Source organism: Cheilinus undulatus, linkage group 7, assembly GCF_018320785.1.
Source record: "Cheilinus undulatus linkage group 7, ASM1832078v1, whole genome shotgun sequence".
In the NCBI taxonomy this organism is placed as follows: domain Eukaryota; kingdom Metazoa; phylum Chordata; class Actinopteri; order Labriformes; family Labridae; genus Cheilinus; species Cheilinus undulatus.
The window spans coordinates 11,925,481-11,941,859 of NC_054871.1; the positions used below are offsets into that span (position 1 = coordinate 11,925,481).

General features: G+C 37.2%; 1 protein-coding gene across 1 annotated transcript in view; it reads right to left on the reverse strand.

Moving 5' to 3' along the window:
• LOC121512469 (collagen alpha-1(XXIV) chain) overlaps nucleotides 1-16,379 on the reverse strand; it is a 117,867-nt gene that overhangs the window by 56,897 nt on the left and 44,591 nt on the right. The window contains exons 9-19 of the mRNA XM_041791750.1: nucleotides 16,072-16,125; nucleotides 15,598-15,642; nucleotides 14,327-14,380; nucleotides 13,189-13,233; nucleotides 12,537-12,590; nucleotides 11,827-11,871; nucleotides 2,827-2,880; nucleotides 2,620-2,664; nucleotides 2,221-2,274; nucleotides 1,764-1,817; nucleotides 1,202-1,255 (exon numbers count right to left, since the gene is read on the reverse strand). Coding sequence (XP_041647684.1) covers nucleotides 1,202-1,255; nucleotides 1,764-1,817; nucleotides 2,221-2,274; nucleotides 2,620-2,664; nucleotides 2,827-2,880; nucleotides 11,827-11,871; nucleotides 12,537-12,590; nucleotides 13,189-13,233; nucleotides 14,327-14,380; nucleotides 15,598-15,642; nucleotides 16,072-16,125 — 558 coding nt within the window. The remainder of the gene's footprint in view (nucleotides 1-1,201; nucleotides 1,256-1,763; nucleotides 1,818-2,220; nucleotides 2,275-2,619; nucleotides 2,665-2,826; nucleotides 2,881-11,826; nucleotides 11,872-12,536; nucleotides 12,591-13,188; nucleotides 13,234-14,326; nucleotides 14,381-15,597; nucleotides 15,643-16,071; nucleotides 16,126-16,379) is intronic.

The following is a 16,379-nucleotide window of genomic DNA, read 5'->3' on the forward strand; positions in this document are numbered from 1 at the left end:
CTTATGAGAGGAATTGTATTAGAGACTATATATATATATATATATATATATATATATATATATGTATGAAATTCCAGGGTAATCCCAAGTTTTTGTAAATTAATGGGTACAGATAAAAACCTAATATAGCTTTTATTTTCAGACCTAATCAGCCACCAGGATATTTTATATTTTTCATTGTTCATCCTTTAACAGAGATATCCGTAATCAAATGCACATTATACCAAATCATTTTTGGAAGCATTTAAGTGTAGCTGGGTTTTGATATTTGAAGGCACTGTCATGTAGATTAAATGGTTGATACTCTGTTTCATTTATATCTATAATGTTCAGCAAAACCTATGGCCATAACCTAAGACATGTGCAGTATGGAAACTGCAATTTTAACTACCTTCTACTTTACCCTATGACTAACATAGATCTTTACTGTCTTTACATGATAATCACGAGCAGAAAGATCATAAAAGAGGCTGTGACTTGGCTCTGTACCCACCACATTACAAACTCTAATAGGACTGTGAAGAAGAAGCATGGTAATTTTATTTCAGTATCTGTGTTTAAGCTGGCTTGAATTTTAATGATTTGCTACCACCTTCTTCTGTTGACATAAACTAATAAATATCCAGGTTTACTAATCTTGTACTTCAGAACAGACACGTCCAGGACTATTTCACTGAAAGTTTGTCTCTACTAGACTGAGTGACATACCGGTTGTGATTTAGGAAAACAACATATTGACCATCCCACTTTCCACACTATTAAACATATTTGATATTTATGATTCCAGGTTGGGCTGTCTCCAACAGAATACCCACAACAGTCAATGAAGAATTCTTCTGAGTTCTAAAGTCATGTTTGTGTACATAAGCATCTGTGAGACCTCATGTCAAATGAATTGCCACTGTGAAATCATCACTACTAAAGTGTGTAGGTGTGGGGTTTCACAGTCCTGTACAAGCATGTATGTTAGTAAGATTATAATGTTAAAAATCAGTGCAAACTGTGCTTATGTCTGTGGTCTTGTACCCTTTCAAATATTGATTAAGATCTGAAAATCATTTAAAAGTGTAGCCAGCCAAACTGCTGTTTGCTTTCTGTTCATATAAGCTGATCATGTTATGCAGACCTTTAACTACATTCATTCTAACACTGGGAACTGTGTGGTATGACAAATTTTTAATCTGTCATTCATATGTCCTACCTCTGGTCCTGGAGGCCCAGGTGGTCCTTGTGCCCCAATTTCACCGATTTTACCCTGTGAAAGAAACAGAAAACATATTTATTTTCATTGCTAGACCCTTTTTGTCTTTTCTTCAAAATCAGCCTGGGTTAATATTACTCTTTATTGTTGATGTAAAGTATAGTAAAATACCCACTACAAGAGTCAGATTTTGCACACAAACCACTAAACTACTCAATAACATACAAGGCGGTTGTTAAGTTTATGATGTACCCAGTTAAGTGCAGAAGGTGCCATGTCGAGACACTCATTCAATTCCCTCTTTTCCTACTTGGAGCTCAATTTAAGTAAGTTTGAGATAAAGCTGATGTGTTATGAATGTCACTGGCATGACATGGGTTTACAAGCTGAAAAAAGCAGAGTCCAGGTTTCATGGTGGTATAGTGTTCACTTTGCCTCATATATAAAAGCAGTAAAAGCTTAGTCTGTCTTGCAGGCTAACATATTTACACAAAAAATAGCATAGAAATGCCCAGAAACATTGCAAATTTTCCCGCACATGGGCATACACACACAAACTTACCGGTGGTCCTGGCTTCCCTCTTGGCCCCGTAGAACCAGGTATACCAGCAGCTCCCTGAAAAGCACAGACATAATACTCTAAAATGGTCTTATATGCATGCATATGCTGCATCTGTGTGCAAACACTCACAAGGGCTAAACTATTACTCTATGACATCATGTAAATAATGTAGCAATGTCTCTATCTATCTAAAACCAATGCATTTTTAACTGTGGAAAAGTTTGGACTAATCTTTTACTAATTAAGAAAAAACAAATGTGCTGTGACTTATTCTGTTAATCCCTAATTACTTGTCAAGCAAGGGGTATGAAATCCTGTTTGTTAAGTTGAAAGGTGATATATGAAAAAATATGAAGTTACATATAATATTCATTGTCTTTTCAAGGTGAAGTCATGGCTTATTCTAAAGGGAAAGTCATCTTTTCCTCAAAGTGGTGATTGTGTGATGAAGGCCTACCTTATCACCTTGGTACCCAGTCTCTCCTGGATGGCCCCTTTGTCCCACTTCACCCTAAATTTCACAGCATCACACAGAGATATAACACAACACTAGCCTGCCAGAGGTATACAACATCAACAGTTTAAAATGCACATGAGATACATAGTGCAAAATTCATTAAAATGATAAACATAGTGGGGGTATCATTACTATGAATAAACAGAATGAGAAACCTCACACATTTAAACATATTAATGATTAGCATGTCAACTTAGTAAAATATTGCATTTAAATCATTGCTGTTGTTTGTGTTATTAAATTCTCAACAGGATATCTTGTAATATGTCAAATTTTGTGAGCTGGGCTACTGACACATTACACACAGATACACTGCAATAATATAAATATTTAGATCACCTTATCACCTTTCAATCCAGGCGGGCCAGCTCGTCCTCCTGGGCCCTGCCACAGGGATACGTAGGAAGAGGAGGAGAGCAGAGGCATATGGGATTTATAAGGTGAAGATCTACCCAGTGAAAACTTAGAGGAGTTGCATCACTGAGAGGTTCAGAAGGGAAGGGATGAAACAACCAGAGTCTTTCAGATATTATACCGTTTTCTTACCTGAGGTCCCAACATACCAGGCAGTCCCCTTGGTCCCTCAGGCCCTGGGTCCCCCTGTGGAGGGAAGGAGGTACACATTGGAATTTTGGCTTCACAAACCAAAACACAAATACACAAACATGAACACACACACATACACGAGTAACACCAGCCAAGAGCTGTTGTCAGCACTGAAGGCATTCTGCTATTCTGTTTCTTATTTCTTCATTTTAGGAGACGCTATCTTTACACAAACACTTTCCTTCACACTATCAGGGCCATATTTTGACAGCAGCGGAAGTAATGTGGATCAAACCAAACAGAGTTAGCCCTCATTCCTTTAAGAGACAGGTGCATCTGCATCAAATAGACCAAACACAATCTATTGAACTTCTCTCCTTTTATTGTGCTACTAAACACATTGAAGACACAGTATGTAAATAGGTAAATTTGAGTTTTATTTTTTCTGAGGTAGAGATGTAAAAGTACTAAAATTGCATATTACAATTATTGTGACCTTAAATATCACCGTTATTAGTATGACCACGTCATAAGTTGTTTACAATCATGTGATCCCGAATGCCTGATTGGGGCAGGAAGTGGAGGACAGCCATTAGGAATTGATGGAAATGGAGGAAAATTAGTACTTCACAGCTCCAAATGGACCTCTACACTGCAATTATATCAGAAAATTTCTACACACATGGAGTACAATCCCAATACTTTACAAAAAAAGTTGTTTTTCTCCACAGTTTTACTGATTTACCTGGAGTGGAGATGATCGATTACTCATTCCTGCACACCTTCTAGCGTCTAGCATCGTCTAGCCAGAAGAAGGGAGGCAAGAGTCTTGAGGAGTCTTGTACTGAGCTAAGAGGTGACCTGAGCCACTTTAACATATAAAAAATTCTTTATTTGTAACAAAATAGCTTAAAATTAAAAGACTGATGTACTAGAAACTGAATAAACTGAGTAATGATGTGCCAGTCACAAACAGGCCTGTGCTACAAAGTGGCTTTTTATGTGAGCCACTGTAGCTAGCTCCCATTTGAGTGCCTGTTCCTTAACTCCATCCTTTGTCATCATTTAATCCATATTTAAAAAAAACTAAACTGTAACCAAATGAAGAGCCATTTAGTAGCCAAACAACCAGATCTACAGAACTTAGCCAAATGATCCAGATGTCTTAAAAGAGACAGATTTCCCTCATGAAGAACAAGACTGAACAACATCACCTGAGGAAATACAGGCATCGGATGAGAGTTTAATGTGCTACACTATCGTAAAACTTTACTGAAACAAACAAGTCTGAGACACTCTCAGGACACAAAAGTAGCTTGAGAATTAATGTTTTTATTTCCGTACTTTGAACATGTGGCATAGTCTTAAACAGCTCAAATCATGGCCTTTTCGGTAACATTTCTCTTGCAGAAATCACATCTTGCCCCCCACCAGGTGCTGCTGCACCTCATCATCTGCAAAGAACCTATCGTTTTCATTTTCTGAAAATCCTCAAAAAGCACTGATTCAACATGTGAAATTATTTCTTCAAATTTGAAAATAAAATACAATATAAATCAAACCAGCAGCACAAAGCACTATACACTTTTAAAAATAACATCAAAATCTTAAAACAACGTAAACATCTGACCACATGTGTGCTAACAAAGGTGTTTTAAAAATTGTCAGAATTTTTGATGCTTTGCTAACTTTTTTGTCAATGTGTTTAAACGACACAATAAAACACCAATTATCAAAAAAAAAAAAAAAAATTAGATTTATGAGTCAGATTTTCAATTCAAAGATCCACATCATTCCGAGTCCTTATCATTACAACTATTAATACTTTTCTGCTGTGTGGTGGAGAGACAAAATGACAATTCATGTTTAACAAAAGTTTCCTAAGCAGAGTAGAGCTTGAGTTTTAATGCTAAAAAGGTCATAATTCCATCTGTTTTATCTCTATATATTTTTTGTTTTTATCTCCCATAATGATTTTTTTCTGACAAGACCTGAACACATCATAATGACCATGAGTTACCATGTTAGGCGAGCTAATTATGTATTATGCTAGTATTATGCTAATTTCAACATAGATTTTAACATTGGGAAAAAAAATAGTTAATAGGACTTATAGCAAAGTTTGGGTGAACTTTTTATGCTTTCTGAGCAGATGAGGAGCAGCTGAAGCCAATGACTGCATATTACCCCAAAAGAAGGAGCATTTTTTTTATTTATTTCTCAAGCCATCTGCTGAAGGTACCACATTTTGTTTTTATTTGATGCTTAGAGCTAATGAATGGATTAACCTGCTGCTGCTGTGTCCCTTAGCCCTTCTAGCTTGTCTGTGTCTCTGCACTCCAACAGATGGTGACAGTGAGTGATGAAGACAAGAGAGCAGAGGAGAGGGAAGATGTCCCCTCCTCCCTGAAATGCTTCCTTACATCAGCGTGTGGACATTTTGCCCCATTCACCTCAGTATAAAAATCTACATTGCATGCTGTCTGCCTGGACATTATAGTGATATCATAGCATGTTTATCACCACCAGTTTTATTGATAATGGAAATTTGAATGGTATGATAACCATGGGGAATTTTATCAAGATCATCATAAATACTGGTAACCATTTCATTCCTACACTGAAGCATTTCCACATCATTGGAAATAATCAAATAAGGCTCAGTTATTATTTTGCATGAGGCAAAAAACGAAACTTCATTCTTTATTAAAAAAAAAAAAAAAGTAGTCCAGACATGCAGAAAGGATTAGACAGGATCTGTGTCAATTAATGCTTTGTGAGCTCAACATCAAATAAAAGGAGGCTGTAAACAAATTTTCACTCACGGTCTCTGCTGGAATTCTTGGCTGTATTCTCTAATGCATGGGACCTGCCTTAACCAAGCCTTGACATTAAAAATCCTTTTAAATCAAAAGAGTACTGTGTAATCAATCTGTCATCTGGTCCACATGGAAAGAGAGCAGCGAGTGAAGAGTGAGAGAACATGACTTAATTTTCTGTCATTATGCACATGTGGCCCAAACTGTAAATCCATCTGGATCCTCTAGGGCTGGTGTTTGATACAGCCGCTCCATTGACACAAATCACATGTGCTCCATCATAAGAGGCTTCAACACAGACCACATGAAAAATGATAAGTGGAGGAGATGGGATCAGGCGTTTCTCCTAAAACTCTCATTTCTAAGGCCTGATTGAAGAGATGTGGTACACCAGCATCAGACAGAGGTTCTGCTCAGACTGTAGTCAAGATAAATTCTGACCAACAGGTGGTTAGAGATTATCGAAACTATTTCTGATAATTGATTCAGGCTTGAGCAAAACCAGTCTGCTGCATTCCTGTAGCTCTTGTTTTAACAAATACATTGCTACCATAGAAAATCCAATCAGATATGCAAACAATACAAAGATTTGTATATCAGTAACACTTTAAAAATGTCAATAAAATATCAAACTGTTTTCGGCTGCACATTGCCCTGCTGCTCTTCATGCATGCTGTGTGTGTCTGAGTGTCTGGCTGCATCACAATTTGTTGAGTCACACTCTGGCAGAGACATCAAGTGCATACCAGAACGGACACTTGCTGTTCTGTTTTGGTCTGATTACTTAACTAAAGTGTGAACTTTGTGTAACCGCCATTAATAAATGAGTGAGCACAGAAAAAAAGGCTCATCTGGATACTTGCCTAACTTTATAAAGCTGCATCTTTCACATTATTAGGTCACATGAAAAATCTCAAGCACATTACTGATTGAAGTCATGATTACTTGCATACATGTTGATATGTTTTATACTGAAAAGAAGTCTGGATTCCTTGATGCCAAATATTTGATTGATTGCTATTAACATCAATGCTGTTAATAAGGTTGTCAAAGTGTTCGCTGAACTGAAAAAGTTGTAGCCATATTTCGCGCACACTTATTTATTAATCTATTTGTTAATTTGAGTATTTGAGTCTTAAACTTGCTTCACCCTGGCTTATTTAAGACCTATTCATTTGGGAATTGTTTATGGATTTCATTGGTTGGTACTTTGCTTTCTTTTTTTTACTAGAATCTTAAGCACTTTCATTTTTTGATTATTTTTCTTTTGTTTTTAGCAAGTTGTGCCACTTTTAATGGGTGGGGTAGGGTAGGTCATGTTTTTGTAGGTTTTCCATTCTCCCTGTTTTTTTTTTTTTATGTTACTTTTGTCTTATTGTGACTTGTGTGTCATTACGGATGTTACAACCTTGCTTGCTGCAAAACAATATGTCTGTAATAACAGCAACACAGAGACTGAGCTTGTTTTGCAGGGCATTTCTGTCTGTCTGTCAGGGCTTTAACACAAGCTAGGTCATCGCCTTTCTTTTTTTTCTAGCCCAGTGCTGCAGTGATTCGGCTTAAACAACTGTTTAAAGGTGTGTTTAAACCTGTACAAGTCCATGTCAAGTTCAATAAAGTAGGCTGTGTCAACGAATGAAGTCAGAATGCTGTAAACCCTGCAGTCACGTTAAGTCGTTGGTAGTGCAGTCTAAGCCAAACTAAATTAATGACAAACATGCTACATCCATCAATTCCTTCACCAAAAAAAGTCCATAGTTGTTATTATTTCTTGAGTGCTTCTATTGTGAATGTCCCAATTAGAATATACGGTACAGTCAATAGCAGCTCACACCGCAGCACTATGGAAGTGAAACTTTAAACTACAGGGGCAGTTACAAAGAAACGAACACAGAGGCTTACTGAATTATTTTTCTCTGATCTGAATTTCAGACATAAGTTGAGTATGCCATCACATGTCTGTTTTAGGGGGAGGAGGCAGTCTGCAGCCCCTGAGTATATATTTGTGTTTTCTATTTTAATTTGTATTGCTGGGATATAATACTGTTACCATAAAGGACAAGAATAACACTGGGATATGATATTTAGGACATTTGCCCTAGGCCTGCTGTCTACACATCTTTAAGAAATAAAATAAAAATAAAACATTTTTTAATTATAGAATTTCTAAATTTTTTAACCATAATCTTACTTATATCTGTAAAAATCTCCCATTTCATTCTGTAATGCATAAAGTTTAGTCCAGATTTTATATACATACCATTTTATCAAATATAAAATTCATAAATGCATTTATTCACTGCTTTGGCAATGCTAACAGGTTTTTAAAGCCACAAAAGCTCATTCATTTAATTTAAATGAATTAAAATGAAATTAACTGCATTGACAGTGAGAGAAACAGATAAAGAGAGGAAGCAGCATTGCACAGCCAGAGGCAATCAACACGGAGATAAATGTTAACATTCTCGTTGTTCCACAGTGGTTACACTCTAAAAAAATTAGAAACACGTAGATACTCATGTTCATAAAATTTAGTATTTTGTTTGAGTACTGCTAAAGTGCTCCCTCCTGCTAAAGTGTACCCTGACGCTCCAAAAGAGCAGAAAAGAGAGACAGCAGTGTCTCCTGGTCCCAAAAAGAATTCTTTACATCCTGTATGGACTTATTGTGGCTCAGTAGGTAGAGTCGGTCATCTCGCAATTGGAAGATTGTGGGTTTAAACCCCAGCTCCTGACATCACATATTGACGTGTCCTTGGGCTGGACACTTGACTCTAGTTTTCTCACACTGTTCAGTCGGTGGTGTGTAAATGGTTGGGATGTATTTGAATGGGATTAGCTAATACTGATGGCCAATTCTCAATAGCAACCCCGGCCATCAGTGTGTAAATGTCAAGTGAATGGGGTGAATGGATAGGTGTGACCTTTGAGTAGTCAGATGACAAAAAGTTCTACACAAGCTCAAGTCCATTTAACATTTATTTTCTGTTCACCTCCCACGTCACACTGTCTGGACATTATTTACAGACATATTAATACAAAATAATCCCAAGCTAAGGATAATCAAAATTTGAACAGTATTACTAAACGCAGGGAATTTTACCATGGTTATTTTCGTCCCTAGTTGCTACTACAAACAAACAAACCAAACAATTCATTGTTTATGAGCAATGGCTATCAAAGGTGAGAAGCCGCACACTGGTGTATCTTGAGGTATGTCTTTGTGTGCTGAGATAATTTGTGCAACCATTCATTATTTCTAAAACTAATCAACAACACTGTAGCATGTTTAAGAGGCTTTTTTAATTGGATATGACTATGCTTTGCCTTGAGACCTAGCTTGACCTCGACTATGCCTTGGGCAAAAATGTTTGAAAATAACTGCATAAAGGTATCACAGTGGTCTGCAACAATGAAATTATGCTATAAAAAAACTCAACTGCGATTTGCCTCAGAGCTTAGATATATCTAGTATTTATCTTCACTACACATTAAACGGGGCGGCAGTAGCTCAGTCTGTATGGGCTGTAAATTGGAGGGTCACCGGTTCAAATCCTGGTCGGACCATATTTTGGTCTGGTAGCTGGAGAGGTGCTAGGTAACTTCTTAAGTACTGTCATAGTGCCCTTAAGCAAGGCACAGAACCCCCAACAGCTCCCAGCAGTGCTTCAACAAGAACAGCAAAGCCATCACTCTGACATCTAATTCTGTTAATGTATGTGTATTTGCTTGTAATTCAGCCTATGTGTGTGTAGCATGTTGAACAATAGAGTGTAAACTGTGAATTTCCCTTCAGGGATTAATAAAGTATGTGTTCTTCTTCCCCTCTCTTTGATAAAAACCCTTGTGTGTATTAGAAGAAAAGCTTAAAGATAGTCTCTGAATGCTTCAGGTCTATGCCTGCAGTAGAGATAAATTACAGCCAGTAACTGAAGAACAGCCCCATCTATCCAGATGTGTCTCGCACACCGAGAGTGACCCTTCAAACACCCTAATAAATCCCCATGCTATGAGGACAGCTAACTAGTGTAAATGAAGCTTGAAATGATGGCAAAGGAAAGGTGCAGGTTACAGTTGTATCCATTTTGCTGACATGAACATGGAGGTTTTTAGAGGCCCCTGTTAACTCAGACATTTAAAAGCTTTACATTCCACAGTAAAAAGGCAGCTCTCTCTATTAGCGCTGTGACAGTCTTGATTTTTTCTGACTGCACTAATAATAACTCAAGGTGTGAGTGATGTGTTAAGAAACTTACATATTGGATAATTACTGACACTAACAAGGAATAGAGTGAATTATTTTACTTTGGCAGTCAGACAATGCTGTTTCTATCAACTTAGTCTTACTATTGGTCAATTCTTTAAACGCTGAGGGAATATTCACCTTACACAACCAAAAATAATCAGTTTTATAGTCTATGAAACACCACAGACTGTTACATTGACAGGGATGCCACAGTGAACTTCACTCTTAACTGGTCTACAACCTCAAATTTGTTCGTGTAGTTTTCAATAAATCATCCAACTGTATGCTAGGCATTTGAGGCTTTGGTCAGACAACACACAAAACAGGTTTGATTCCCATTATAAGATTTTTAAGACAGATTGTTCAGCAGATGACTTTTATCACTGTAAATTTTACACACTTATTGTGAATTACTACCTACAGCCCATTACAAACCTTTTTCATAACAGCTTCAAAGCATTCTTCAGCTGTAAGAAAAAGTCCAAATATCCATAGTTTTATGGAGACCCCTGTCAAAACATTAAGGGGTCAGCTGTCCGAGATTAAGGCTAAAAAACAGATTGTTTTTTTTAAGTTTGCCTTTTATAGTTCTGTCGAGGAGACATTTAAGTTTCTGGTGACAAATGGTGAGAAAAAAAATAGTTTGCTCCAATTAATACTTGAATAGGGAATATAAAGAAAATCTCACCTTTATTTTAGATATTTAAGATATTTTTTCAAGAACCTGTCAATATATTAAGAACCCATGACACTGGTGACACATGTTTTGTGCAGATTCTAAGATTAATATGCTACAACATATGCAAGAAAATGCAGCTAGTATTTGTTCTGTGCTACACAAATAAAGCTTCCTTTTAGATGCTAGCAGTGCTAACATTAACAGACTCTGTGCTAGTATTACACTAGGCAAAAGTTTTACTTCTGGCCAACACCTTATCCTCCATCCACTTCTCAGTAAACCTGCATCTACCTAACTTTTACATGCATACATCACTCAATTGCTTGCTAGCTAGGAACACAGAGGAGCTTCAAGGATGCATGCACTAACAGCTCAATAGGCCAGAACATAAACAAGCTGCAGCCTAATGTCAGATCAGGTGGAGTTCCCTCAGAATCAGAATGCTTAACACTAAATGTAAAAACAAAAGCAGAAAAACTAGTCTACAACCTCTTTTGGCATACAGAAAAATGCAAAACAGCTACAAAATTGAAGACCTTATGGTCTTACATTTAAGACTTTATAATACTTTTTAAAGGCCTTAATTATTGATATATTGATTCATCAACTTTTAATACTTTTTAAGACCCTGCTGACATCATGTTTACTTTAACATTATAATAATGCAGTTCTGTTCTATCAAGAAAGGTTGTTCTCAAACTTTTCACACATAAATGATTCCCTGTATCATCCTCACCGTAGGGAGTGAAGGTTACGATTTAACACCGGTATCAAATTAGTAACTGTGTTGGCAGATAACAAAAGCCAAGTTACCAGATTGGAACTGAAATTTAAAAAGTTGGATTGTTGCATCACTTTTATGGAATGAATGAACTGCTTTTCCCTTGGCATTGGCAATGATGAGGATACATGAAAGTACACTAAAATATTTTGATTATGAGTCCCTGATTTTGTATTTTTATATTTCAACTGCCTGTGGATTTCTTAGACCCCAGTAGCTCCTGTCATTCACAAGAAGAGGTATGCTGCTGCCATCACAAGACAGCTCTAGTTCTGCACATCCTGCAATTCATCAATCAAAATGCAAATATAACTAGTACAGACAGACAGATGACAGACAAGCCATCTTGGAACAAGCACAAGTGGAGCCAGAGGCAGTACTGGGAGGACAGCAAATGACAGATGGAACATGGTCTGGATTTGACATAAGAGATGTAACATATTAATAAAGAAAAATACACAAGAACTGAAACTCACCCTCAGACCAGGAAAGCCAGTAATGCCAGTCCCACCAACAGGCCCCTGTGAAACATCACAGCAACATCCTAAGTACACAGAACAGGACACTTACACTACTGCAACCTACTGTATACCCAAGGCTAAACTGGCAATACTGTTGAGTGCAACTATGTGTTTTCATTTAGGATGATTATCTATGTCAACACAGAAGAGCTAAAACTGTAAACGTGACAACACAAGGCTGCCAGTGTATTGGATTTGACAACTTATCTATCAATCCATCTATCAATCTTTGAAAATAATACTGTACCATAATTAATTATCCAACTCCTGTAGTGCCAAATGTGTGTACATCATTTCAAATAAATAAATAAATAATCTGAATCAAATTTTGTAATATAGTTTTCAGGAGCTCAACTTTTTTGTTTTGTTTTTTTTATCACAGCTCACCAGAGATTAAATGGTGGCAAAGTCCCCGAACATACGTAAAAATTATAACAACATGACAAATAACTTGACCATAGTTCAGTTCTGATATGTTTATGCATGAAATAGTCCACAGTAAATTTGTACATACAGTCACTGATAAGAGAGATCGATTAAGGAGCAGGAAAAAGTAAATAACAGATAGGGGACAAAATGGTGGGGAAAAATAACAAAGAAAGAGGAAATTGCTGGACAATTAAGAGAAAAACTTAAGTTGCAGGAAAGTCGATGACGGATCTCACCTCATTGCCATCAGGACCAGGTGGTCCCCTCTCCCCTGCATCACCTACCACTCCCTGTGGGGGAAATACATCCACTTTCAGTTGAGAAACATCAGGAAAACCACCACCAGGTAGTTGTAATGAATTGTACTTCAGTACAAGCTTCAAAAAATTATGTTTATTCTGTCGCTCTACTCTAATTTTCATTGGTGTTTCCAAATATGATTCTGTATTTTTCTGTGTACAGAAATTTCATCTTTACAATACACATCAACAACTTATTTCCACAAGCTGATGCTGAAGATGAAATCTGTATTTTAATTTTAAAAACAATGCATTTGGAGGGGTTAACCAGTGTAAGGGTGATCTTATGGATTTAATTACAGCTAACAAAAGGACTCAAACTTTCATTCTACTGGCCAGACATAGTCCAATAAGTTAGAAATAAACCTTTAAATGAAACACTATGGGTTTCCATCTCGTTTGTCTACCCCAACAGAAAAAAGATGAGGATTTAAGACATTAACTTTTCAGGTGTGAGGGCCAAACATCATTATCCCCTATGTCACTGTCTTAATCTCAAAAGGCTTTACTTTTATGCTGTCCTGAAACATACTAGGCTTTGCCTAGGATCTATGCCAAAGTACATTTCACCAGACATTTGCAGTCTTACATATCTTCCTTTGGGACCAGGTTTTCCAATTGGGCCAGGAATTCCCTATAACAGAAAAGCAAGTGGATCAATTACAAAATCTGTGGCACTCTGCCAGGAAAGCAGAGGTATAACAAGCTTGAAAAAGGATATTTTTTAGTTTATCGAAAAGTGAGAAGGGCCAAATTGCAAACTATACATCCATCTGAAAGGAATTTAGGAGAATGGCTTTCTTATCCAGCCCGCTAACTGCACAGAGAGATTATGAATACTATGTATACTAATTTGGTGTAAAAATGACAATTAACAGATACAAAAAGATTTAGATTTGCTACAGCAATTGCTTGAATTAACAACTGTGAATAAAGTTGTGGATATGAAGATGGTGTGCCTTGGGATTTTGGCTTGATCATAGTTGTGCCTTGAGCAAAAAATGTTTGAAAACCACTGCTCTATAGTGCTAACAGTTAGCGTAGACTGTTAATGGCAGAGCTTTTTGATGAATTCACCTGATGCCAAGACTGGTAACGAGACATGCAAAAATATCTTCTCTGCCAAGACAAGCTTTCAATGTGGCTCTTTGCTGTTGTTTTAAAAAGAAATGGTCCATTTCTGATTGAACTGTCGCTTCGCTACATCTGAGCTAAAGATACCACAGCAGTAGCTATTGGATATACCAATAGGGATACACCAGCAAAACCCACCCGTAATGATCGCAGACCCATGCCAAAGCAGGCTGGGAGAAGAGCAAAAATATATTTTCTGTTATGAAAATCTTTCAGTGTTGCTCTCTGTCCTTGTTTTAATGTGGACATGTCCAGTTCTGACAAAACTGTAGCTGTGGCAAAGTCCAAGCTAATCATACAACATAACACAACACCCCTAATACATACAATTTTAAATAATACAATTTTATAGAAATCCTGCCACATATCAACATATTAATGGGACAAAGTAAAAAACTAGAAGTGCCATACATAGCATCTATCAAACACCATGTTTATGTAAAGAGGATACAAGTATAAGAATATATGAAGAACAAGACAAAGCAAGAGATAGTATATATAAAAGTGCACTAAAAAAGGGGAGGGCTGCAGAAATCCATGTTAATAAAGACTTGAGCATCATGTACACTGATTAATCAAGCAACATCACTCACTCTCTCCCCCTCGAGACCCGGTGGTCCTGCAACACCAGGAGGCCCAATGAAACCCTAAAAATAAGCAACATTTCATATCACAATATTGTCTGAACATCAAAACAAATAACGAGCAGTGGGATACGTGTTTCTGAACCATGTGACTGTGACCATGACCTAGATTATCCTGTTGGGAAATCTAAGAGAAACAATCTGGAGTGAGTTTACTGACGTAAGAAATGTATTTTAAAGTCATCATCCAAAGACTTTTAATGAGTAAAAGTTGTTATATTCTGAGTGTCACAAACCTCTATAACAGTTGTTTAATCATTAATTCTTTAACTAAACAATGCCACAGCAAATTCTTTGAGCATCTGAAGTCCATCACTGTTCTTATCTATGCTGACATACAAACAGCTTTTTTCTTCTGTATGTGTGTTGCTTTATATTTTTATGGATGGAAAGATATGCTTCGCATCTGTTGTGGGATTGGTTAACTGTCCCAGAACAAGGATGTGTCTATCATAACTTTATCAAGCACGTGTCGTGAATTAATCCAACACATGCAAGTCATTGCATATATTTGTAGTGTCGACATAACTGGGGAAGTGCCAGTCATAACAAGTGAAAACATGTAATATTATGCTTGTTTATGCATTGTTAGCAAATAGTTAAGTATACAAATTAAGCCAGTTAAACATTTTATCATTTTAGATGACATTTTATTACCTTTTTTAAAGAAAAAAAAGGTAGCAAATCTTTTGTTATATTTTCTATTTGTCTGTAAGCAAAGGACACATATTTCACTAATCTGCAGAGCCCTTTCCCTCCCTCATTCCTTCTTATTTCCTCACATCTTCTCATTACACTCTCTATGTGGCTCTTTTCACTCTGCCTCAACATATTAGTCCCAGCTATCTTGTTTCTCTAAGTCGCAACGCTTCACTAAAGCCTCTTCTCTCACTAGCCTATTTGACCCCCTTCCATCTGCTTTCATTACTTCTTCCATCTCTTCCTCTATACTTTCCCCTGTTTTTTCTTCTTTTTCAGGTCAGTTGTGCTTGCTGGAGAATGATCTATAGTATAAAGAACCAGTCAGCCTTTATAGAGACAACACAGATCTATGAACCAGCCCCCACAAGTAGTTTCACATCAGGTAGCATGACAGAAATATAACTCAGATCCCGGGCAGTCTCTCTGACACTGTCCTAATCCTTTCAGGAAATGAACTATTCAATCCAGAGCTGCTGAAGAAAACAGGGCAGAGAGAGCAGAGGGGTACTTGTACTTACACGGATACCTTTAGGCCCTGGGTTACCTTCTGGCCCTGCTGAGCCCTGTAAGGAAAGACTCGGATGAGGAAGACTTATGGTTGTAGTAGACGCAAGTTCAGTTATTTCATGTGGAAAAAAGAAAGCTGAACACAACAGATTCTGGATGGCTAGATAAGAAAATTACAGCAATCTTGACTGTCAGCTTAGAAAAATCAATCTGTGTCCTCACACACACTACTTCAGGCATGATACATTAACCAAAGTTAGGAAACTAATTCTATGAATTTATACATTTCACAGTAAATCATGAAAAGTTTATTTTCAAGAGATGACTCACATCTCTTAATTACAATATCAAGCAATGGATATAGCAAAGTAGAGATCAGTTTGCATAACTGTTATCTTTATTACTGCTGTGTGTTCTCATCTGATATCTCAATAGTGCAACGATGGGGGAACTGGAAGCGTATTTTTCTATATTTTTCACTGCACCTGCCTGCCAGGGTAACCTGCAGCCCCTGCTTCCCCTGGCGGTCCTGGTATGCCCTGCAGCAGAGAGACAAAGAACAAATAAATGGTGAATGGGGAGATTAGATGCATGGATAAAGTGAAAGAGGAGACACACAGACTCTGCCACCACTGCCAGCTGAAGAATAAAACAAGCACTGTTCATTCTGGAAAGCCTCCACAAGACAACCCTGTCTACTGTACCTTTCTGCTCCCTTCCAACCCACCCCTCTGCCAATGGCACACTATTTATCTATTTCTTCACAATTTATAAGACTAACTTTAAATATTCA